The 25,416-nt window shown below is 33.1% G+C and overlaps 4 protein-coding genes and 1 long non-coding RNA gene across 11 annotated transcripts; 2 read left to right on the top strand and 3 right to left on the bottom strand.

Annotated features, from left to right (window-relative positions):
• Positions 1-330: 330 nt before the first annotated feature.
• LOC123224411 lies at positions 331-943 on the bottom strand. Its single transcript, XR_006503957.1, has 2 exons — positions 715-943; positions 331-620 (listed from the first exon to the last, which is right to left on the bottom strand). It is a non-coding gene; the product is annotated as an uncharacterized LOC123224411 (long non-coding RNA).
• Positions 944-5,861: 4,918 nt separating this feature from the next.
• LOC123223820 (plant UBX domain-containing protein 8-like) lies at positions 5,862-10,154 on the top strand. Its single transcript, XM_044647215.1, has 11 exons — positions 5,862-6,125; positions 6,870-6,931; positions 7,101-7,524; positions 7,646-7,729; positions 7,817-7,930; positions 8,087-8,221; positions 8,342-8,539; positions 8,614-8,733; positions 9,373-9,516; positions 9,588-9,644; positions 9,802-10,154. The coding sequence occupies exons 1-11, from the start codon at positions 6,042-6,044 to the stop codon at positions 9,907-9,909; spliced, it is 1,530 nt and encodes a 509-aa protein (XP_044503150.1). The 5' UTR covers positions 5,862-6,041; the 3' UTR covers positions 9,910-10,154.
• Positions 10,155-10,436: 282 nt separating this feature from the next.
• On the bottom strand, positions 10,437-14,141 carry LOC123223819 (probable methyltransferase PMT15). Its single transcript, XM_044647214.1, has 6 exons — positions 13,216-14,141; positions 12,092-12,302; positions 11,706-12,003; positions 11,235-11,627; positions 10,894-10,971; positions 10,437-10,814 (listed from the first exon to the last, which is right to left on the bottom strand). Exons 1-6 carry the CDS (start codon positions 13,897-13,899, stop codon positions 10,571-10,573), a joined length of 1,908 nt encoding a protein of 635 aa, XP_044503149.1. The 5' UTR covers positions 13,900-14,141; the 3' UTR covers positions 10,437-10,570.
• A 4,579-nt stretch (positions 14,142-18,720) lies between these two features.
• LOC123222887 (F-box protein At4g00755-like) lies at positions 18,721-22,222 on the top strand. Of its 4 annotated transcripts, XM_044645903.1 has the most exons (7): positions 18,778-18,862; positions 18,961-19,096; positions 19,244-19,426; positions 19,751-20,167; positions 20,263-20,426; positions 21,362-21,480; positions 21,674-22,222. In XM_044645903.1, exons 1-7 carry the CDS (start codon positions 18,815-18,817, stop codon positions 21,882-21,884), a joined length of 1,278 nt encoding a protein of 425 aa, XP_044501838.1. In that variant the 5' UTR covers positions 18,778-18,814; the 3' UTR covers positions 21,885-22,222. The 4 variants fall into 4 exon arrangements, with proteins under 4 accessions (XP_044501840.1, XP_044501838.1, XP_044501841.1 ...); XM_044645905.1 differs by lacking the exon at positions 18,961-19,096 and having other exon boundaries at positions 18,721-18,862; XM_044645906.1 differs by lacking the exon at positions 18,778-18,862 and having other exon boundaries at positions 18,955-19,050.
• Positions 22,223-22,564: 342 nt separating this feature from the next.
• Positions 22,565-25,040, bottom strand: LOC123222885 (peroxisomal membrane protein 11C-like). Of its 4 annotated transcripts, none has more exons than XM_044645898.1 (8): positions 24,810-25,040; positions 24,184-24,384; positions 23,883-23,957; positions 23,715-23,789; positions 23,535-23,615; positions 23,364-23,435; positions 23,075-23,248; positions 22,565-22,807 (listed from the first exon to the last, which is right to left on the bottom strand). In XM_044645898.1, exons 2-8 carry the CDS (start codon positions 24,373-24,375, stop codon positions 22,772-22,774), a joined length of 705 nt encoding a protein of 234 aa, XP_044501833.1. In that variant the 5' UTR covers positions 24,376-24,384; positions 24,810-25,040; the 3' UTR covers positions 22,565-22,771. The 4 variants fall into 4 exon arrangements, with proteins under 4 accessions (XP_044501833.1, XP_044501834.1, XP_044501837.1 ...); XM_044645899.1 differs by having other exon boundaries at positions 24,707-25,007; XM_044645902.1 differs by lacking the exon at positions 24,810-25,040 and adding an exon at positions 24,619-24,717.
• Between the last annotated feature and the right edge of the window lie 376 nt (positions 25,041-25,416).

The raw sequence follows: 25,416 nt of genomic DNA, 5'->3' as shown, positions 1-25,416 counted from the left end.
TGGGAAGCATTTATGATGGTCAAACTATCATGTTTAAAATAAATTTTGTAAAATATTCAGTTTTCTCCTAATTTTTTTTTAAATAAATGGACTCAGATTTTAGAAATTTTAGGAGAGAAAGAGTGATTTATATATACATAGGCTAAAAAAAATGTTTTAATTGCTCTTTCAGTAATGGTTTATGGCTAACCCTAAACCTCCACCCTGTAAAACACTATCGCACGTGCTCTATGTTTTCAGTATAGAACAGTTCGTTCTGTAGCTTTCATTATTCAACTTTCAAAAGTATTAGCCATCTATATATGTATATGCACTTCATACACTCGAAAATACTGTAACAGAAAAGCTCATGTTAAAGTAGAACAGAGCTCTAATTTCACGATTATACATGTACAGTTGATGGCTTGTTATACATATTATCTTTGTTGGAATATGTATCACTGGCCAGACTATTATTTATTCTTACTAGCTTGAGATTACTCTCTACACTGTTTACAGTATATCATGGCTTCTGTTTTTCTTCTCCAGAAAGCTTCTAATCATGTCTTCTCTCCAGCAAATTTATGTGCTTTGCATTTTACAGTCCGACTCCGGCCTCCTCTCATTAGTTGAACCATGACCTGACGGTATCATCGGAGGCTTTTTTTAGTATTAACAGTAAACAATATGAGAATATTACAGATTTTTTTAAAAAAAAAAAAGAAAGGTTTTTACCTGTATCTTGGGAGGTGTTAGTGGAGAAATCCTTGACATTGATTTCAAGAACACAGAGAAATTGATGATCTTGAACATGGGTGACAAGTAGTTGGACCCAGTAACAAATCAACTGGGTAATAAGTAGCAAAACTGCTACCAGGCAAGTACAAGCGACGACCAGCATGCTTTCTTCTTTATTTATTGGTAAGAGATAGGGGAAGCAGCTTGCTTTTTATAGATAGAAATGGCTTCGTTGGTGGAGCTTAATATAGAATCATTTTTGTCAACACAGTTGTTGGATTATAGTTAGGCGTTAGCGTACATTAAGAGCATTTAATATAAATGGACGTAAATAAAACAGTCTGAATAGTCGAAGTTCAGGCAGATGCTGCTATTGGACTCCTGCATGCCACTTGGTTTCTTTATATATACATTAAGAGAACGTTTGATTTGAGTAATATTTTATTACCAAAATAGAAATATTACCTTGAAGATAGATTACTTAGAAGATTACTGGATATAAATGATTACTATGTTTGATAAAATTTGATAGGTATAAATAATTATTGTGTTTGGTTAAAGATAATAAAAGATTATTGATAAATTATTTTACTTAAATACACTTGAATATAATTATTTTTAAATATTTTTTATATTATTTGTCATATTAATTAAAAATAAATTTATTTTTATCTCAAAAAATTAATAAATAATAATATAATTATAATAAAATCAAGATTACCTTAGTAATCTTTAAATACCTAAAGTGAATGTGGTAATCAGATTACCGCCTATATTACCTGTCACGTCAGCATTAGTAATAGAAGATTACTGTAATATTTTATTACTGACAAACCAAACAAGGGAATAAAAGGTAGATTACCAAAGTAATCTTTAATAACTTGAACCAAACGCCCCTAAGAGCATTTAATATAAATAGACGTAAATAAAACAGACTAAATAGTCGAAGTTCAGGCATATGCTATTGGACCCCTGCATGCTGGTTAGTTTTATCAGATTTAAAAGGGAAAATGACTATTTCCCACCCAACTTTTAGGCCATTATCAAACCTACACCTACAGGAGATGAAAACCTTTTATTCTCACCCATGACCAAACTGTTGTCCAAATTTTCAGTTAAGCATAGGGATAAAATTGTCATTTTAAAACTTTAAAATTTCATCATTCCCCCTTTCAGGTTTTAAAAACTAACACATCAACCAATCCTCAAATTTTAAAAAGTTTAGATTTCACCCTTAGGGTTTGTTTCCCTCTTCGGCCACCACCGACGGCCAACGTATTTCATCGATCTCTCATCTCTAACTACAAAGGATAACCCTTCGTCTTCCAGATCTGGATGACGAAGCGTTGTATAGATCTGAAAGAACAGATGAAGGATGACGCTTCGTCGTCGCGTCATCTAGCAATGAGTAGTCTTTTGTTGTCTGGGTGGAGCGACAAAGAGAGACCTCTTTGTCGCTCTGTGCAACAAAGAGATCTTTGTCTCTTTGTTGCATCGTGCGACGAAGAGATCTCCATCTCTTCGTCGCACCATGTGATGAGGAGATGAAGATCTCTTCATCGTACCACTGTCATCCCACCAGGAGGAAGAGGCCAAAGACGACGTCAGAAGATGAAGTTGAAGAATGACATTGAAACTGCTATTTTTGAAAGTTATAAGGGGTGATTGCGCTTTGAAAAATATGGAAATCTTAGGTTTAGGGGTAAAAATGTTACTTTTTTAAGTTTAAAAACTTTAGGTAAAGATGAAATGTTAGTTTTTAAGACCTAAGGGGGTGAAAAGTAATAAACTTTGTAACTTTTTAATATAAACAATAAAATAACTATTTTATCCCTCCCTTTAACAGAAAAAATTAATAGAAGTTTACCCATGGGTGGAAATAGGGGTTTTTCATCTCTTGTGAGTGTAAGTTTGAGAATGACCTAAAATTTGGGTGGGAAATAGTCCTTTTCCCGATTTAAAAACTCTAAAATTTCATCTATAAACTAATTATTATTAAAATTTTCTATTAGAAAGATAGATAAAATTATTATTTTATTAATAATATTAAAAAATATTAAATTTATTAATTTCACCCATAATGTTTTAAAAACTAACAATTTCACATATATATAAAGTTTTCTAACTTTGAAAAATCATATTTTCCCGTAAATTTAGGGTTTTTTCTTCTCCCCTCTGACCACTATTTCTAGTGTCGACGACCTCCTCTCTCTATCCTAAAATGTTGACCGATGAATGATGAGACACGACAACCTCCCCTTTTTGACGAAGAGATCTCTAAATCTCTTGGTTGGAGAAGAAAAGACGAAGAGATTGATCTTTTTGACAAAGAGATCTGAAGCGAAGAGGTCGTCCTATGTTGGCCAATGTTTTAAGGTGAAAAGAGAAGGTTATCAATGTTAAAGATGATAGGTGGAGGGATGAAGAAAAAAACTTTAGGTTTGGAGAAAAATTATAATTTTTCAAAGTTAGAAAACTTTAGGTAAAAATAAAATTATTAGTTTTTATAACTTAGAAAAATATATATAATAAATTATATATTTTTTAATATTACTAATAAAATAATAATTTTATCTTTACTTTTAATAAAAAAAATTAATGATGATTTAGTTATAAATAAAATTTTAAATTTTTTATGAGTATACTTTTGAAAAATAATCAAAATTTGAGCCAAAATAAGTCCTCTGGCCTTGAATATGTAATAAAGATGTTTGAAAATAGAGTGAGCTGAAATCTTTAATGATCTCCATGGAATATTATGCAGAAATAACATTGTATTGTACTTTACTACCAACAAAGCCCGTTTGGTCTACCCTTTTCAGCCTTTTCAATTGTCTCATCCACCCCTATGACTTTGCACACTCAAATAATTAAGATATCATTCTTGTTTTTAAAACACCATTTAATGGGGACCCAATGTCTAATATTATTCTAACCAAGTTTCAAATTAAATTTAGTCAATGAATGAATTTATTATTCGATTTAATTCAAATAGAATAAATTTATAATGTTTAACTTGCATTTTACTAAGTTGTTAGCAACATCATATAAAAGATATCAACAAAGTAAATAATGTGGTGAATAGTTGAATAGAGAAGAGGGTAAACAAAGTTCCTGAAAGATGTTATCAAAATGATCATTATGTTTAATTAAAGTTAATAAAAAAATATTAATAAATTATTTTATTTAAGTATTTTTTAATATAACTTGAATAAATAAATCAATTAATTATATTTCACGTCACACACACACACATATATATATGTTCTCAACCCAACATGTTTGAAATATGGGTCAAAGGACTATTTCCCATCCAAGTTTTGATGTCGTCAAAATTATATTTATCAAATTTAAAAAACTCAAAATTTCATCAGTACGTCAATTATGATTAAGTTTTCTGTTAGAGGTATGAATAAAATCATCATTTTATTAATAATATTGAAAAAATAAAATTTATTATATTTTCCTTCGTAAGTTTTAAAAACTAATAATTTTATTTTTATCTAAAGTTTCTAATTTTGAAAAGTTATATTTTTTATCTCAAACATAGGGTTTTTTTTTTTCTTCTCTCCAACTACTATCTTTGATGTCAATGACCTCTCATCTCTACCCTTAAATGTTGATCGATGAATGATGGGACATGACAACCTCTCCTCTCTGACGAAAAGATCTCCTCTAGATATTTTGATCGGAGAAGAATAGAAGAGATAGTCTCTTCGTCGAGACGAAGAGATCAATCTATTCATCAAATGAAGAGATCTCCTCTACATCTCTTGTCTTTAGTGAAGAGATTTGGAGCAAGGAGATTATTATGTGCTAGCCAATGTTTTAAGATAGAGAGAGAAGGTCATTAACACTAGAGATGGTGGCCAGAGAAATGAAGAAAAACTCTTAAGTTTTGTAGGGGGGAATTTGACTTTTTAAAATTAGAAAAATTTATGTAAAGGTGAAATAATTAGTTTTTAAAATTTAAGAGAAAAAATATAATAAATTTTATATTTTTTTAATATTACTAGTAAAATAACAATTTTACTCTTATTTATAATAAAAAAATTTAACAATAATTTAGTTATTGGTGAGATTTTAATTTTTTTTTTAAATTTAATGAATATAATTTTGAAAACGTATGAAAACATAAACAGAAATAAGTCCTTTGGCCTTGAATATATATAACAAAGACGTTTGGAGATAGATTGAGCTTGAATCTTTAACGGTCTCTCCGTGGAATAGCTTGCAGAAATAATATTGTATCATAATTTTACCGGTACGAGAGCTCACTTGGTCTACCCTTTTGAGTCTTTTCAAGTGTCCCATCCACCTCTATGTCCTTTGCTCACTCAAATAATTAAGATATCTTACTTATTTTTAAAATTGGACCACACTATTTAATGGATACCTAATTATCAATATAATTCGAATCAACTTGTAAAAATAGAGTAATCATTCTATTAAATTCGAATAGAATAAATTTAAATAAAAATTAGTTTAAGTTTCACTAAAATTTATAATATTTAACTTACATTTTATTAAGTTGTTAACAATGTCATATAAAAGTTACCAACAAAGTAAATAATGTGACAAATGGGTTAAACAAAAAGAAGGATAATCAAAGTTATTGAAAAATATTATTGAAATAATTATTATATTTAGTTAAAACTAATAAAAAAAATATAATAATAAATTATTTCACTTAAATATCATTGAGTATAATTATTATAAAATATTTTTATATTAATTAAAAATACGATTATTTTTATATTTAAAAATTAATAAATAATAATATAATTATAATAAAATTAAAAATATATTAATAATTTTTTAATAATTAGATTATCATTTATATTATTTGTCATATCATCATTAATAATAAAAAATTATTGTAACTTATATATTATATAATTATTTAAAATTTTTATTATTAATAAATCAAACAGCCCATCAAATTAAACAGTCAATTTTATTTCGTTCAAAACAAATATAGATTCGAATCCAAGTGGAATTAGGTAGAATGGACCGTAAGATTTGAGTTTCAAGCCATGCTATGAAGCTGGGCCAAAGACGGCAGCTGCGACAATCAAAAAGAAGAGCGGGTAGTAGCATGGACGAATTTCTTTATACGTGTACGTTGGATCTGTTGCCACGCATTTCCTCGGATGCTACTTTATCGGTTGATACGAAAGTTAAATAAAGGCGCGCGCAAATAATTTATATCTCTACAATTCGCATTCTTACATTTCGTACACAAAATCCCAATCCAGTTGAAAGATCTCTCATTTTAGAACGTTCTCTGTTTAGATCCAGAAACATCATCGATACAGACGGTAATGGCGAGACCAAATCAAGAATCAATCGAGACTTTCATGAGAATCACCGGATCTTCCGAGTCAGTCGCGCTTCAAAAATTGGAGGTGCGTTCGTCTTTTTCTTTTACTTGCTCAAGTGTCGTCTTCATCGATCAGATTAATCTGTAGAAACAAACATTGTGTATTTTGAAGAACGTAAAGAAGTTGTCTCCGTAAGATTCTTTATTTAATTTTTTCTTAATATTATAGTCACTGTTGTAATTATTTAACTATAAAAATCAAGAAAGAGTTCTCTGTTTATTTTCTACGGTTTCTTGGTTCTTTTGACTGAATAATGCTTATAAGCAGAGTAGATATGCAAAATGTGGTTCGTGATTGTGAATTACTTCGGCTTTTAACTAAGTTTTTATTCGATGTTTAATTCTGCTACTTCACTGAACTCTCTATAGCTTCCTTGATCTCTACGGCAATAACACTTTATATATAAATGGTTGGGTATTAACGGGTACAAATAAATTGGTGATTTTGAATTATAAATAAAATAAAGAATTAAATCATCAAATCTCACGATGACATATCAAATTGTTTGTACTTGTTAGTATGTACTTTTGTTCATATAGTATTACTTTGTTTAGAGTTTGTAGTTGCTTTTACAGCTTAATTTACTTTATGATTTGTCTTTTAAGCATCTGTAAGATAATTTTTGTAATGTGTTATACAATGTAATACTCATGCCTTAGACTAATCAAGATTATTCACTATAATCCAATTTTTACGTCTCATATGTATAATACGATAATGTATAAAATATGTACTCTCAAGATATTTGATTGCTTGTTACATTAACAGGCATATGGAGGCAATCTAAATGAAGCTGTAAATGCATATTTTATTGAAGGGAACAGATCCATGTATGGCATTTCTTCTTGTAGCTTTCTTCTGTAAAATTATTTAATTTTTTCATTTTTATTAATCCTAGATTCCTCTTTATATACTTAAATTTGGCATTATGTTTAACTTGTATTATCTGCATGTCTGGTTGTTCATTAGCCATCATTTTCACTCTGCATTTCTGTTCAGTTCAAATCCACCAGCTGGGTTTTCTCCTCCAAATAATATCGTGGATACGAACAATCGAGTTCAACCTGGGCCAAGCAGACTTTTACAACTTCTATCTGCAGCTAGAACTTTCAGGCCATCATTGTTACTTGATCCCAGTTACAGGAGAAGTCTAATAAATGAGTTTGGTGCTTCCGCGTTAATTAGCCATACACCTGTTTCACGTACAGGAGGAATGGTGGGGCTCCCTGGAGAGTTCAATAGTTGGAATGAGCAGCCTCATCATGCAGGATTTATGCCATCTGACTATAATGGACGAATATCTCCATCATATCAAATTATGGGCACTCAGGGGAATGTCTCAAGAGATGATGATTCACATTTGGATGGCAATGATATAGAAGAAGAAATGATTCAAGCTGCTATTGAGGCTTCAAGACGAGAGGTTAAAGAGGGTTATCTGAATAAGCAATTTGGTTCCTGGATTATGGTCCATAGATTATTTTACTTTTGATTGAGCCCTTCGTTATCTTTTTTCAGTTCTTTCTTTTTACTTTTTGATGCAGGATTCATCTGGTATAGGAGTTATGCAAAGGCAACTTGACTTAGAAGATGATGAATTATCTTGTGCAGTTTCATTGTCTTTACAGGTGTGTAAATATTGCCTATTGTTTTCGTTTATATTTCTTGGCTGCTTTTCTTTTCTTACTGGTCTTATTCCTCATGACTTGTATCAGACAGCAGAGCAAGAGAAAGCGATGCGTGAACTAGTTTTGAAAGACAAGGATCAACAACTCAGAGTTTGCGGTTTAGGTATGCAAGTGGATAAAAATGACTGTAGCAATAGGAAGGTAAGAACTAATCTTGTTTCTCATCTTTTCATATGGACTCTTGGGCATATCAATGTGACGATGTCCTTGACAATTGATATCTCTGATCTGATGGAAGTTGCCAATAGTATATTATATTTGTGTATCATTTCATCTAAGAAGAGATACCGTTTTTAGTTTACACATGGAAACTCATCAGTCCAAGAGGGAGCTAAAGATGTGCAAGCACGATCATCTGAAAGTTACATGTATAATAGACACAACGCTGGTGATCATTCTCAAAGCAATAAATATGTTTTACCTTTAGATGAGGTATTCTTCTTTGTTTAACAACATTGTCCAATTTACTTTGATGATAAAGAGACTATAATACAAAATGTATGACTTCTATGATTACTTGTTTGGATCATGTCCTTCTTCTGGACATTCAAGTGGGGTGGTATATCTCCGGAAGAGCTTGATGAAGCAGTTAGGATTGAGACAGAACTTTTTGGTGACATTCCACATCGCTCTAAGCATGAACCTCAGCCACAAAGTGCTCCCGACACAAGGGTGGGTCCAAAGTCTCTGCCAGCTCCCCACCAACCATCATTATCCTTAATGGAAAAGCGGTTATTACGTGAACAACAGGTGAAAATTTCCCTATATCAGTTGCATGCTTGATGATGTTTTATTTAAGACATGTTGTCTAAATGTGCTTGCAGGATAATGAGTATTTGGCATCTCTGTTGGCTGACAGAGAAAAAGAAGTGAATGCTTTGAAGGAAGCTGAATCTCTTTGCTTGAAGGAAGATGAGTCTTGTAAAACATTGCTTGAGGAAGAGGTGATGTTTCTATTGATTTGGTTACCTGATCTATTAGATTTCAGTGATAAGCATCCTGACAAGATAATCAACTGTCCGTTTTTTTTTTTTTTTTGGTGGAATTTATGTTAATTGATATCTATCTGAAGCTCCAAGGAAATGGTTTGTACTAACATGAAAAATAATTAGAAATATTGTCTTAAGGAAACTAATGTGAAAAAGGTGATTGGAAGAGTAAATCAGTTACTTTTGATGCTTCCCTTTGTATTTTGACCCTTTTTTTCCTTTTTTCAGTACTTGTATTATTAGGAGAAGTCATTATGGTATGTAAATCAACTAATTGACTGGGGATATATTTGGGCAGATTATGTATGTGGTAAAGGGATAGTATTAACTTAAAGCTCACATAAGCATGCTTGATCAACATACCATTGTCTTTTGCCTGTGAACTTGAATATAAAAAAGGCTATGCTTAGTGAAATGTTGATCATAGCCAATTCTTACTTAACTGTTAAAGTCCTTTTAGTGTGTGGTTCAGTATATGTGTTATATAACTTGCTTCCTGTTCACATTTAAGAGAGAGAGAAAGAGAGAACTGCCTTTTCATTTTGGTTGTTCATGTTGATGCATTGATTTGCATTTGGATTTCACCATTGACAGAACTTGGAAAGGTGGCTACCTGTAAAAGAAACTTCTCTCCCTCCTGAACCAGCATCAGAGGATGAGAATGCTGTAACTCTTCTTGTTAAAATGCCAGATGGCAGCCGCCGTGGCCATAGCTTTCTCAAGTCAGACAAGCTTCAGGTAGAATGAAATATTTAAATGATTGCTCCATTGTCTTATGGCTCAATTGACTGTGCTTTGTTCCTTTGTAGTTTCTATTTGACTTCATAGATGTTGGTAGAGTTGTGAAGCCTGGCACTTACAGAGTGGTAAGTTTTCTTGAACCCCTGTTCTAGTTATTTTCTATTATAACCAACGGTGGAATGATGAAGTCAATTTCTAAGTGGCACATATATTTTTTGTATTTCTTTTAACGTTAAAGAATCATATATGCACTTCAACGAATTTCTCGATTCTCCTGGGCAGGTGAGGCCATACCCACGACGTGCTTTTGATATTTGTGATGCCTCGTTAAGTTTTAGTGACCTTGGCCTGACCAGCAAACAAGAAGCATTGTTTCTAGAGCTCATATAGCATATCAACTATTCACCCAATGTTTGACACGAAATTTGGTTGGATTTCAGAGGTATGTGGGCTTTGGTTTGAATGGTTTAATCTCAAGCTTTCAGCAGATAGGTAAAAATTTGAAAGCATTTTTGTATGTTGTGGGTAGATAAGTGCAATGTTCATAGCAATCATGCTACAACTTCACAAACTACTCCAGAGCATGTAGAAATATTTATGGTGTGAGAAAATATTCAGTTGTTTGTAGAAGTAAATGAATACTAGCAGAAAGCCCATCATGACAGAATCAAGGCCCATGTATGTTATTTTGGCATGGGATTGTATAGTTGTCAGTGGTGGATTTAATCCAAGCTTCTCTAATTCAGACGGCCAGCGGAATTTGAACTGAAGAAATTTTAGCTAAAATTTGGTTCAGTTCAAACCATCTCTTTTTGAAGGTATCGATGGTTGAGTCAAACTCAAAATGCTTAACGCTGATGCAAATGTGAGAGTAAGATTATTTACGTTGCTATCGCCCAATAATTCGACATTACCGGTTGACTTAAGGTTTTTGTATAAAAATAATATTTAAAACAATCGTACATAATTATTAAAATGAATAAAACGAAAGTGACCTTTAATTGATGTATAAAAATATATATTTCTACCAACAGGAGCAGATATATATTGACTATGAAGCTATACCACCGGTCCCTTGGTCAGAAGCGGGGGCTGTCCAGTACTGTTTAACTGCAAATAGGATCTTTTGCCTGTGATGGGGGCCTTCTTCATGATCGGCAATCCTGCCATCCCATTGCATGCCATCTGTCAAGCTCTTGATCTTCACCAATGTATCAACATCGTCTCTGATAATTACACTCCCTTCTGGCCTTAATAACCTATCCATCTCTATCAACATATCTTCCATTTCACATCTGTTACAATGAGTTACAATTAGTTCTTTTAACTCTCTGATATGAGATCGGCACCAATGGACACCATTTATATTATTACCTGTCCTTGTAGAGACTGAAAACAGAGTCAGCATGTATGAAGTCGTAAGTCCGTGGATAATTTGACATGGCCTCGCACCTACAAAAAGACATGGATGAGAACTAACGGATTAACAATTATATCATTCAATTATATTATGATATATTATTGAAAAAATAATTCCAAGAAAAAATAATTTTAGATGTATTGTGGGCTAGGGGTTAGTTTTTCTGCTACGGTGCTACCAAGGCTACTAACATCAGGCATACAAATAGAAATCATTAAGGTAGACATCAAAGGTCAATTTTCTGGTGAACTTAACATGTGCAATTGTTTATTAAATATTATCCAATGTAACGTACCAATTCTGATATGATCCTATCAAGCCACGTTCATAGATGATTCCAAGGGTATTGATCTCAGCTTCAACAGGGACCATGTTCATGACCCACACTGGATCATCAACTAAGGCTGCTGCAAAGCCTCCCAAATAAGAATTCATATCAAGTAAGTTCCTGTACCTCCCTTTTTGTGCCAACTGATGGTCCACAGCTTTGTAACGTGCCACTCTTTTCTTCCACAGTTCCGTGTCTTCTCTAAACACTTCAGCTGTAATTCCGTTCAAACTTCCTCTGTAAATCCTAGGAGGGACTGCAGTCAACCTCTCTGGCCATTTTGCTAATTGCCCCCCTGCGATTTCCTTTACATCGGACACTTCAGGCAATTGGGTTAAGCAAGCCTCCATTTTGGTGTACCTGGTTGTAGGAAACAAGGCATAAATTCAACTGAAGTGTTAAATTTTGAAGGGATAAAGAAGGGATTAATGGTGTTACCATGCCATGTCTGGATCTTGAGCTTTACAAAAGTGTGGCTGTTTAAAGACCTTTCTGTTAGCTTGACAATGGAGATGATTAGTTGGCTTTTGCCAAATAGCGATATCGCCCTTCTGCTTCAATTTTTTCCAGCATAAACTCTTGGCAACAGTTTCTATTCCTGACTGTTCTGCTTCAAGATCCTCAGCCGTTCTGTTCCACCCTCTCCAATGATTTTCCCAGTTCACCGGTGGTCCGGACAGAATCCAGTACCCACCAGGCCGTAAAATTCGATCAACTTCGATCAAGTAAAGTCCATCTGCTCAAGCCAATTCATTAACACTAACTCAAAACTTTACAATTTGAAAGTTGTGAAAATCAAGAAGAGTGATTGATTTCTTAATTACCGTACTGGCCCCAAGGAATGAGGCAACGAGAACAATGTGCCATGTCAAAAGCTCTTGAAGGGTAAGGAAGTCTCATAGAAGCCATGATCCCAACCAATGCTGGAACTCCTCGTTCTAAAGCAAACTGCACCTGCGACACATGAGTGTCTGTTGGCGCAAATGACATTGCTATAATATTTCTTGACAGAAGAAAAGCTCCCCAACTCGCAACCTGGAAAGTTTCAATTTTGAACATCGAAAATATAATAATGTCATTCAATTTCAGTTGCCAAACGGTTGGTAAAAATATGGTATGAGTTCGTTTCATGTCTAATATGGTACGTAATAACGAAGAACTAAAGTTCAGAGAATTTGTCATAAAAAGTGTGATAAAATAATTATTAATTTTGGTCAGTTTTAGCATTCAGTTGCATTCAACTGCAATGGTTTGGGTGGAAACAGCTAGATGGTCATCCAAAAACAAGAATCGTGAGTGAGACAAGGTTCGATTTGAGCCAAGTTAAATTTCAATTGAAATGTTTTTTGTCAAACCTGACTCGTTTGAGTCGAATAATATTGAGCAACTCGCATCAAATCCCCCCCTACATAAAAATCCCTCTGTATGTTATCACTTTCAGACTAAAGGCATCTTTCCTAGCATTCAGTTGCATTCAACTGCAATTTAAGTTTTATTTATTTTTAAAAACCATATTATAAATAATTGGAGAAATGGTGAAAACTGAAATCATGATATATCTAAACTTAGAATGGCCCAAGTGGGTAACTGTTTAATGTTCATAATTGGGAAAAAAAAATAGCATTAATTCTGAGATCTAGAATTATATGGTAAGGAATGACAAAAATGGCATATTAACTATATTTCCCATTTCCTTCTTTCTTACCAAAAGAATAAAACAAGAGAAAATTCTCAAACCATCAGAATTCAACCTGCCCCGCCGGCCTAACCTAACAAGCAACAACTTGCTTGCTCAACTCTGGCAAAGCAAGCATTTTCATGAACCAATGAACCGTCCTGCTCATCTTACACAGGGAGGGGCAGTCAACCATTGAAAAAATATATAATAATGATGGTAATGAAAGAAATATTATTATTATTATTATTATTTATTTATTATTATACGTACCCCGCAGCCAGTATCAATGGCGGTCCTGATGGAGCCATCTTTGAGATTGATCAACTTGCCGATATCATCAATGTAAGCATCAGCACCACGAGGAAACATTGTCCCGCCTCCTGGAAACCTGAGCCGGTCTCCTTCAACCCGTACCCAATTCTGGTTTTTTTTCTCCACTGTCAACTCCTTATGTGGCGCATTAGCGTACCAAGCCAACTCTCGACTTTCTGGCCACTTAAACGGCACCTTGTAACCGTAGGGAGCCGGTATACGACACTTCAACAACTCGTTCTTTTCAGGGCAATGTCTCTCTCTATAAATAAGCCTGTCTCTATCAAATTTCAACGATCTTTGAACGTCATGGCATGGGATGTACTCTGTGTACTTAGAGCCACAGGGAGGGATCTGGGTGACACGCGCCGTCGTAGCAGGAGGGTCCGCGCCGTAGTGATGGGCTGAGAAGTCAAGAATGTGTTCTGTCGTTGTTGTGTTTGTTCCATATGAGGCGCATGAAAAGGATTCGATGAGGCTGGATTTTTTTGCCGAAGGATTTAGAGAGCCACCAGAGTGGTGCCATACGCCAACAAGAAAAGAGATTGTGCACAAGATCGTTATCAGAATTATGTAATACAGATTGGTTTTCTTGGTTTTGACATTCAAATATGATGATCTCGATGAGAAAGACATAGCCATTGAAACTGAAGCAAAAAGATAGAAGAAAGAGAAAGATGGCAGATGAATGAACTGAGACTACGTCTGTGTGTATATGTAGAGACTGGAGAAGGAGAAGCAGGGTTCAACTTAAGGGTGACGACGAGTGAGCTTTTCAAGGCTCATGAATGAATTGGTGGCTGGTGGGAATTCAGAGAGAAATAGGTATGTAAAGGAGCGTGACGGTGACGCTCTCTTCTTATTGTAAGAAAACACAAATATCGCTGAACAAGAGCTTGCTTGTCTGCATTTATATAAGGTCTGCGTTGAAAATCAATGTAATGGAATAAAATAAAGGCCAAAGGTCAAATTTCCCACTCGAGGTTGAATTCAATTTCAAAAGTATATATATTATTGATATAAAATTTAAATACTTATTTATAATTAATTGTTATTAAAAATAAATATAAAACTATTATTTTATTTATAAATTTTAAAACGCTCAAAATTTATTTATTTTCCTTCTTTAGTTTAAAAATTAACAATTTTTTCGAGAATTAAATTTTAAAAAATGCATTTTTTCTTTTAAGGTTTCGATTTTTCTATTAAATCTCTTTCTTTTTGACAACCATATTGTCTGGCCATCTCTCTCCCTTCTTTTAGACCTTTGATCTTTTATCAAACACTTAGAGGGGGATAGATATTAGCTAGCATCTCCCCATCTTTTGTGTGAATTGTCTCCCCTTTTTTCTCATGATTCGTCTTCTTGGAATCATTGTCATTGTTGTCCCAATGTCTCTCATAGTTATTCGACATAATCCCATCGTCGTTGTGTCTGAGATCGATGAATCGCACAATGTTACCCCGAGCGTTAGACAAAAGATGGGTGATCGTCTTTCCTTCTTCTTCGGTCACAGATGAAAAATGGGTGGGGAAAGCCAACTTTGATAGCTGGAGAAAAAACCCTAAAAATTCCAAACCTTAGAGAGAAATTGTAACTTTTCAAAGTTGAGGTTTAAGATAAAATATCAATTTTCAAAACTTGAAGAGGAGAATAAGATAAAATTATATATTTTTTAATATTATTATCAAAATAATAGTTTTACTCTTACTTTTAACATAAAATTATAATAGAAGTTAACATACGAGTTAGTGTTTGAATTTTTAAATGCCTATAAATATGTTTATAAAATTGAGTTAAAACTTGAATAGAAAATAGTCATTTGGCCTAAAAGAAACAATTTTTTTACCCTCCAATCGCACATGCATCCTTTAAGATGGAGTAAATTTCAATCAATATCAAATTAGAATAATTAATTTTGCTCTTAATTAATTTAAACTTGAAGACTCAATTATGAAAACAAATTTAATTTTTAAATTAAATTTAGTTTATTTTATCTAAAATTGAATAGTTTAATTAAATTTTAATCTTATTTAAAGATTTGATTGAAAGAGAGGGAACGAGAAATATCTCGTCATCTTAAAGTAAATGCACATGCTTGGTGAATATGATACGGGGCTATCTTGGCAGCTACGCTCGACCTTTCTATTATCAAATAAACCCATTTGGTAATTAGATTAATTAAGAAGACATTATATGGTTTCAACATTTTTATGTATGTTAATAAGCAGCACAAGAAAGTGCGATACACAGTCTGAAAGCGCGTCTAATAGAATGTCCCCCTTCTCATTAGTCCAGTCCAGTCCAGTCCAGTCGTAGCCTGAAACCTGTACTTATTTCTGTTGATGATGTATTCAATTAATCTCCAGTTCTCCATTATGGCCTTTTGATCAAATTTTAGCACAAAGACTAGTCGAACGAGAGATGCCTGAAACATGAATGTGTTGTTGATGATGCAGTGGGGGTTTTGTTTTGGATTCGTGCGGAGTAATCCATAGCTTTGGGGCTGAGAAAATGCGATTTATTGTGGATAGTTTTTGGGCGTCGTTTAGGTAAGATGGGCCATGAGCATGACAGTGGTTTCTTCTCGTTTATTAGTTTGACTTTTCATTTTTTATATGGAAATATTTTATGAAAGTGGATGGTTTTAAGACTCGAAATCTAATATTAATTACAAAAATTAAAGGGGCCACGTGCATCCATTGAAATTACAAAGGGCTGCGCCACATGTTACTACATTTTTGGTTGGCAACTTGGCGCCGAATAACTATTTTCGATTGAAACTTCCATGAACTGATGACATTTCTTGTCCTTTAAGTTTGAGAAGATCATATTTCACATGTTTGTAAATTTTATTAATAAATTATGTTTTTTTTTTTTTATAAATAGAGACAAAAAATCTTTTTCATTTCTATAATAAAAATAAGACAGAGATGAAGATTAATACCTTTTATAAGAATGAAAACAGAAAAAAGAGTATTCAATTCTATCACTTTTTGTTGTCATCTCTATTCTTTAGTATTTTATTTCGATCAATAAATGAGAAAAAAAAAATGAAAAAAGGAAGATGTGAAGAAAATATTTGGCTCGGGGTAAAAATATTCATTGACTATTAAAACTAGCGTTTAACTTTTACAAATGGACAAGGAAATAAGCTTTCTAAACTTTAGAGGTAGGATTCTGTTGAATCAAAGTTCGGGTGGGACATGGTAATTTGGCCTTTTGGCAAAATTTTATTGTTTGGTTTTCATTCATCATGTTTGTACTCTTATCTCTGGTTACTTATTAAAAAAAGAGGTTCAATGATTGGTTAATTGTCTCATCTTGTATGAGGCATTTGATCTTAAAACTCTAGTACAAAAAAAGGTGGGGTGTTTATGTTCATGGCTTGTTCTATTGTATGCCATGACTACTACACAATGACGAAAATGCAAATGATTAGTTTAGTCTCGTGATGGCATGCGATATGAACATTAATAGCCTATAATTAATAAAAAAATATTATATTATATGTATTTAATTTTAAATATTTAAATAATATATAATTAGATATTATTTTATTTTTAGTTTAAATTAAAAAAATTTTAACGATTAATTGGGTTATCTGGGCTCCGCACTACTGCCTTCATCATCTTGATTAGGCCCAAACAGGACATGACCAGCCAACTAGTCTTGTTGGATAATGAATTTACTTTAATTTATCAAAAAAAAGAGGATAATCGTTTCTCTGTCTCTTTCTACATCTCTCCATCGGGTGACCATATTACACGTCAGATGATTGCCACGTGTTGCCTTTAGATTCTGCTGGCTCATCTACCCATATATAATAATATTTCATTTCTTAATTATTACCTTCCAGTGAAAAGTAGTGGTGTTATTAGGACAAGTGTCGTTAGGAAATTATTTAGAAAAAAAAAAAAAAACACAAGTTTTCAATTGGGTGAAAGGGAAAGAAAGTGTAAAATTATATGATTTGATTGTTTAATTACAATTAAAATGTGGACAAGTAAGAGCTCAATTGGATATCATCACTCTTAATTTTTTAAATTTAATTATGGACCTCTTTAATAATTAAATATATTAGAGCTAGGTATATAGTTCGATCCGAATTTAAATTTAAACAAAACTTAATTTAAAATTAACTAAAACATAAAAAAAAAAAATAGTTCAAAATGATCTATCAATAAACTAATACTTAAATTTGACTTTAAAAAATTGAACTTTAGATTTAATATGAATCTAAAATGAAAAATTAAAATTAGCCCAAATGATAAATAATAATATCAGATGAATTATAAGAGAAAAAAATAAATTATTTAAAAAAAAAAACTTCGAAAACTCATTAAAAGAGAAAAACCTCTAAAAAATAAAATCGGTTAAAGAATAAGGATAAATTGAGGTTTGAATTTTAACTTGAAAAATAATTTACCGATCAAAATCTAAAATGATAAGCACAAGCCAATTTGAACGATAAATATGATAAATTATTAAATAAGGAAGTTAAGAATAGTTGCTATAGAAAGAGAGTTCCATTAAACAATTATTGATAATTTCTTAAATTCAAATTAAGCTATTAAATTAAAAATTTAACTCGGATTTAACATGGTGGAATTTAATATGGATTTGAGCTCGCCAACCCACCCCGGCCAAGACAGTAAATTGCAGGCCCATCATATAAATCATTGGGCGACAGTGACGTCTCTGAGACACTGCTCAGGGAAATCATAAAGAACTCTAAAGGCCAAAGCACTATTCCCACCCAAGGCATGCCTTTTCAACCCTACTCCCTTCTCCCAATTAACTTTGAAAATCTAATTTATCTACCAATAAATAATTTTAAAAAATGATTATAAAAATAAAATCATCATTTTATTTATAATATAAAAAATAAAATAAAATATTATTTTTTTCCTTCAAATCCTAAAAACTAATAATTTTCCTCTAATTCAAGTTTTTAAAAACAATATTTTTTCTCCTAAGGTTTTTAAACTTTCAGATTGAATTTTTCAGCAATGATCAACAATCTCCAGGTGACGTTTCTTCCTCCCCACCGTCTTCTCTTTTCGACATTGTGACATCTTTCCCTCTTAAGTGTCATCGTCTTCGTTTAGAGATGAAGACTCTTCGTCGTTGATGATACCACATGACATCAGAAGATATATGATCGGAAAGAGGGGTCATCAAAGAGAGAGAGTAGATGCTTAGAGATCATCGATCGTCATCAGAAAAATGAGATCTGGAGGTTTGAAAACTCTAAGGGAAAAATATAGTTTTTGAAAATTTGGGATGAGAAAAAATTGTTAGTTTTTAGGGTTTGAAAGAGAAAATAATATGACTAATAGATTCAGTTAATTTTAACAACTCATAGGTGGATAAATTAGATTTTCAAAGTTAAAAGGGGGAAATTTGGTTAAAAAAAGCACACCTTGGGTGGGAATAGTGCTTTGGCCAACTCTAAACTATAATTTATGTCTTCTGTCTGCATCCCCTCCATGGCGACGACCATCGGCATACATTTCTTTCTTTTTTTCTAAAATTTGTTTTTACTTTTCTTTCATGCTCTGGGTTTTGGCCTTTTCCAGATTTTACTCGTATTTCTCAAAGGTAAGTATTAATTTATCCTGTCCCCGTATTATATTTTCAGTTTTTTTTTTTCTCTTTTTCAATTTTCATTCTAATATCGAAATATTTGTGTCTCACAGTTTATGTACATTCATTTATTCAACCTTATCCGCTCCATTGAATCATTTATCATCCGAGTTCCAGTTGATTTCTTCAAATTTGTGTTGGGTGTATTAACTCCATTGGAATTGTTGTTTATGTCTTTTGAATTTTCTAGTAAATTTCATGATTTTAGTTATGTGATTTTTTCAGAGCGCCTGTGTGTGCCTTTTGAATTATGTGGATTTCTTCAATGTTTATTTATTTTTCTTCGATTAATATTTTAAAGTTATCTTATGCTGTGTTCTTTGCTTCTGAGTTCAGGTTTTGAGGTTCCAAGAGACAGCTGGGCTGCTTATTGTTTCAGTTTGTTTTGTAAAATGGAGAATCCTATTGATTTTTTGAATTGTCTTCATCTCGATATGTCAATGAAGATTCTCATGTGTTTGGATGATCTATCTGATCTTGTTCGTGTTAGCTGTGTTTCACGTTCTTGGCGACATCATGGTAAGTTGAAGTGTTTGTTATATATTTATGGATTTTTGTCACTGCTTGCTTTATGGGAAAGAAACAAGAAATTTTTTATGTATAGCCTCGCTCAAGAAATCATGTATTAGCCATTCCCAATTGTGTTATTGTACCAACTTTATGATTGTAATAATTTTGAAGTTTAGTGTTATTGTGTGTTTATTTTCTGATTGTTTTTCTTTTAGTGATGGAAAAGAGTAAAGAAAGCTACCCTGTTTGCAGAAAAGATAGTAAAGGAACTTTTAGAAACTGTTGTATTGTTAATTAAAGTAACATTAACATATGCTGTTCTATGTTTTGCAGTGATTGCTAATGGTCTCTGTAAGCAGCTGTGCTTGAGAATGTTTCCGCAGTTATCTAAAGTTGATCGTGTAGTTGAACCAAGCTACAGTTTGAAAGAGCTTGCTGAAGGTGCATCTGAAAATTTTGTGGAAGGGCAGAGTTTAGAGAGTGAGAATAGAGTTTATACCTTTTTAGCTCGAGGCTGTACATCGTATCCTGTAAGGGGATTGATTTTTGAGCCAATCTATGCTTCCAGCACTGATAATTATCCAGAGGAAAGCATTCACAATACTCTGGAATCTAGGGATAGGGTTCGTAGGACAGCTTCATACTGGTCAAGCAAAGGCCATAGCAATCCTGTGGTGCCTGAGACACTGATATATAAATTGGTTGGTGATCTGTGTGTTATTTCTGAAATCAACATACAACCTTTCCAAGGTTAATACTCTAAAGGGTTAGGGAAATATCCACTCTTCCAATCTATCCTAAACTTTAAATTCTCATAATTGATGACGTTGTGTTTTCGCTTCCAGCTTATTTTCAGTGGAATCAACCCATATACTCAGCCAGAGCTGTGAGATTCCGAATGGGTCATGCCAAGTCTCCAATAGATGATCCAATGGGTGAGTCGATCAATGATTATGCTGATGATAAATTTGAATGGACTTATACTTCACAGGAGTTCCCAATGGCTCAGGTAAGCTGTCACACTTGGTTTCTTTTCTACTATCGTTTTAATTTTACTTTCCCCTTTTGTTGCAACCACCAGAAGAGATTATGATAAATTAAATGCACGCTCTGCTAAAATTTTTTCCCCAAAACTTGACATAACGATGATATTCTTTATTTTTACATTTAAGCTGCCTTTCATGTGCCACTGTGAAGGAGTATAGGGCTGATGAGATGTGCTTTTGTAGCCCGACCAACTTTGGGAAATTAAAAATAGTAGCTTTCTAACACACGTCTGTCTACATTACTTTAATTAAATTAGACTAAACAATGTATATAGCATGCTCAGGGGCAGCTGGTATAAAAGCTGTATTAAATATGAGATGCTCAAACTTGGTCTGCATCCTAAGGAAAAACCATCAAAATAATCTTTCTTACCCAGAACTTACTACTCTACCAATAGAAGATTGTCTTGGCCTGTAAAATTCTGTTACATTCTGTGCACCAATCATGGTGGAGCTTCCAATAAATATTTGATCATGAAGTACAAATTTTGCTTACTGACACACAAGTTTCATTATCTAGTATTAAATGGTTTTTTTTCGAGGCAGTTCAACAAAATTTATGCATATATTTGTCTGTCAGAATACACCTTTTTGAGATCTTTTCTTTTTTCCTTCATTTGATTTCTGGGAAAATGAACTACAATTTAAAATCTTAGCAGCTTACCCTTAGATGCTGGAAAAAATTTTAGGTTTGCAAACTCAGTATGCTTAATAAAAAACTGTTGATGATCTCATGGCTTATGGTTCAAATTCTCATTATTTATTTTTCCATTATACTTATTTGTTCTTTGAGTGGCTATGCAATTCTCATTGTGATTACATGGTTTCTTTTCCTCCTTGAACTGCATGATAATGTTCATTAACAAAAGGTTAATCATTCGAATGACATCGTGAACAGGAGAATAGGTTGCAAAATTTCAAGCTTCCAGAGCCGGTTATGTGCATTGGTGGGATTTTGAAGATTGAGCTTCTGGGTAGGGTTCAGCGACAAGAAATAGATGGCTTGTACTATATTTGGTTAGTAGCTTGCCTGCTTTTTACCTGGCTTTTCTTAAACTTATTGTGAAATTGTTCTGTTGAAATTGATGGGCATTTGCATGACTGTTGGTTGGTACATTGTTGTTGCAGAGTTAGATGATTCATTTTGGTATGATTTTGCTGAACTATTTAATGACATTAAAAATTCCTGCACTTTATTGGCATATTGCAGTGTGTCTCATGTTCAAATTCTGGGACGCTCATTGTCACCTGCCTTTGGGGTTGATATCCTTGAACCCTCGGGAAAATTTCTGTTGAAGGTTAACAGTTATGCCCGACCCAGTGAGTGTGAAGATTTGTGTGAAAACCATAGTGTAAATTTGCGCAGTCGGGTAAGAGGTTTGGGACTGATTATAAGCATATTGCGGGGCCCACGCTTTTGATGCACCGGGAAATGAGTTTGCTCTGTAATGGCTGTTATATATAAATTAATAAGATCTTTTGTTTTGGTCCCAACTTTCGTACTGAATAAGATTTCCTCTGGATTCTGGAGAGTGAAGAGACATTTACCAAGCCTCTCTAAATGAGGGTGGTGAGGCAGAAATGTATGTCTTTTTGGTTGTTTGTATCTCCTTTACCTTTCAATTTGGAGGTGTACTGGTAATATCACCATTGTCAATTAAAAGTTTCCAATTGTGGTGGTAGCCGGTATAAATGACATCTATGGATGCAGCAAACTGTGAATAAATAAGATGGGTATAAATAAACTGATTTATCATTATGTTATTGTATTATTTTGAATTAAAATTAAAGTTACACTTGCTCCCATGATGAAATGTCAATTTATTATATGTTAGGATTTACTGTTTGAATATTTAATATTACTAAAAAGTTATGGCTTAAATGAGAATAAATATAAGACTTGAAATTTCAAAGATTCTTAATCTCAAAATTGGCATTGATGACTGAATCATGTAATTTGATGTAATTTGATGGTTTTAAAATGAAAAAAATAAAAATAAAAATTACATCACTCATGAATAAATTAGTATGTAGTTTTATTCTATAAATCCATCAACCAGTCTCATTTCCTGGGTAACCTGAAACATAGATTAAGAATTACTAATGGAAAAACAACATATATTATTACTACTATAAAAAAAGACAAAATAAAGTGTGACTGCCAAGTTGCTAAACGTAGAATTTAATGTCGCCATATAAGGTGGCAAATTGCTCAAAAGCTTACACCAAACATTTCATTTATATAACAAGTAGGAACAATTATTTGAATGACATCCAAGCTTTGTTTTAAGAAGAACAAGCTTCTGTTTCAGTGTGCCTTGGCTTTTGCTGGAGCTGGAAGTAACTGCATTATAGAAAGCAGAAATCTTATCACCACTTGAAACATCCTTTTACAAGATGAACTGGACCATTTACAAGTACAAGCTGACCCAGAGGACTAAATTGCGCACAGGTTACAATCTCAATTCTGGGTATAAAACTTGTAGCTTGTATTTTCTATTTACCAGACAACGAAGTTTTACATTTAAGTATTTCACACTTGACATGACAACACCTGTTTTGATATGGTAATTATGATATCCATAAGAGATTAACAGTATAGAATTGGTACCTGGTAACAAGAGATGAGAGAACTAACAAACCCAAAGGCTCCAGTTACACGAGGAGTGACCTTTTTGGGTGCTAATTGAAGCAGTCCAACAGCCACCACAATGTCCATAGCCGCTTTGACAAGGGCAAGGGACCTATCATTTGATTTTTGAAGTTTAGCCTGGTATTGCTCATTCTGCATTAATAGAGCACAAGGAAAAAGAAGAGGCAAGAGAAGTTGTGGTTAGTTGATATCTCATGGGGCCAAACATATAAATTGTCAACTGATCATGAAGATCACTTGAACTCACTTTATACTTATCGCTGCCCTTGAGATCCTTTAATTTTTTCACAGATGCAGAAAGCCTACTCAGCTCCCCAATCTGCAGATGACGGGATAGAATGGATAAGCAAACTAGCAATCAGGGAAAATATAATATAATCCAGCGGTTAAAAGAAACAGTAAGCTACAAAGCACAAACCTCAACCAAGGTGCTGCAAATTGAGGAACCCATCCAACAATAAAGAGATATCTGACCAATCAACTCAGCACGTTCTTTGTTCTACAGCAAATAAAATCTCATAGTTAAGCCTTGCTAAGATTTCAGGCAGAAACCAATAAAGAACCTTAGGAACTGAAGAAAATGCGAAGCATGACTCACCTTATAGATGCCTGATCTGCCAAGCCAAACAATTTGATCCAGAAACAAGAAAGTAGACAATAAAGCATTTTTTGACTGCAAAACACATAGGATTAAAATATCAATAAGACAAAGAGGAAGAATATATACAATTACCAGATATAAACCATTTCAGTAGTCTATTCATACCTTTCCCAGCAAAACTAGATGAAGGGGACTTCCTTGGGGAACTGGGCTAATAAGTGCATGCAAGTCATTCACAAACTGCAAAATTGACACAGAAAAAAACACATTATGCTAAGTTCAGTATCAGTATTTATCCTAAAATTTCAATTCTAAACGTGAAATAATATAAGTAAATATCATATCAAGGGTATTATCGTTCAGTTCTTATGTTTCTCGTTCTCTACAGAATTAAACCAAGACAAAGGAAATGAAAAGCAACTTTATAGCAGTTAGTTGATTGACGCAGGAGTAGAGAATAAAGTACCTTAAAAAGACGGAAAACTTTCCGGGCTAAGCTGGTGTTTTTGTCAACAGTTTGGGCAGTACCAGGCTGCCCATTACTTAAGAATTTTGAACCATATTGTATAGCCCTGCATATCTTATCTCTGGTTTCAGCCTTATTCAAATACAAAACTAAAAGAGCAAGCTCAGCTCTAGTTGCATCTAGTGTACTCATTTTTTAAACCTGCAAATTCAGACTTCATCAATAACCAAACAAAGAAAACTAAGGCTAACTGTGTACTAAAATTAGACCAATAACCTAAATATTAAAAAGCATAGCAACAACCCTGAAAGCAACACCCATATACACAGAAAGGCAATCACAAAACTCAAACAGATTAATCAAATCAGAAAATCCCAGTTTAAACCAAAACATACATTAGTAAAACCCAATACTAAAAGAGCAAAAAAACAGTACCCAATTACAAATCAAACCAGTACACAAATCAATCGAAGCAAAGCACAAAATAAACAAAATCCCAGTAAAAACCGACTCTTTTCAATACCTTGACAAGGGAAAATGAATGAAGAAAGAAAAAATGATTTTATATTACTGAGAAGGACATGGCTACATGGGTTTATACATAGATGGATAAAAGCGAGGATTACCGAGAAAAGTGCCCCACGAATTGGCCTCGAAAAGCACAAAATTGAGTGATATTTCGTAAACTATTTCAGAGAAAGAAACGTTCAAGGCTTCTCCGCAGAGCTTAGCTTTGTAGCGTCAGCAATCTTGTGCTTTTTGCTCTTGCTGTTGCTTCTCTGTCTCTCTCTAATTCTATCCACGCTTACTTCTTCTTGATAAGGCCTCGTTTGGTCCTCTCTTCTCCACTATAATCAAACAAAATTTTAATTCACGATACGATTTTATTTTTTGACCTTTTTAATCAGGGCCCACGTCAATCCATCATTGATATCCTCACCGTCCGTTCAGTATAAAAATTTAATAGACGGCTATTTTCAACGAGTCTCTTTCACCACTTACATGTATTATTAATTAATTAATTTTTTATAATAATGCATGATGAAGTTTCAAATTTTATCATGACCAAATTATTGGATCCCAATTTCGAGTTTGGACTAAATGAGAGGACTTTAGGTCAATGAATAAATTCATTTTCATAAAATGAGTTTTAGTTAGATTTTATTCAAATATTCAAAATAAATTTAAAATAAAATTATTTTTAAACTGAATTTATATATTAACTTGTTAATC

The sequence above is a fragment of the Mangifera indica genome, chromosome 8, assembly GCF_011075055.1.
Source record: "Mangifera indica cultivar Alphonso chromosome 8, CATAS_Mindica_2.1, whole genome shotgun sequence".
Lineage (NCBI taxonomy): Eukaryota > Viridiplantae > Streptophyta > Magnoliopsida > Sapindales > Anacardiaceae > Mangifera > Mangifera indica.
This window is presented reverse-complemented; position numbering and strand designations above follow the sequence as displayed.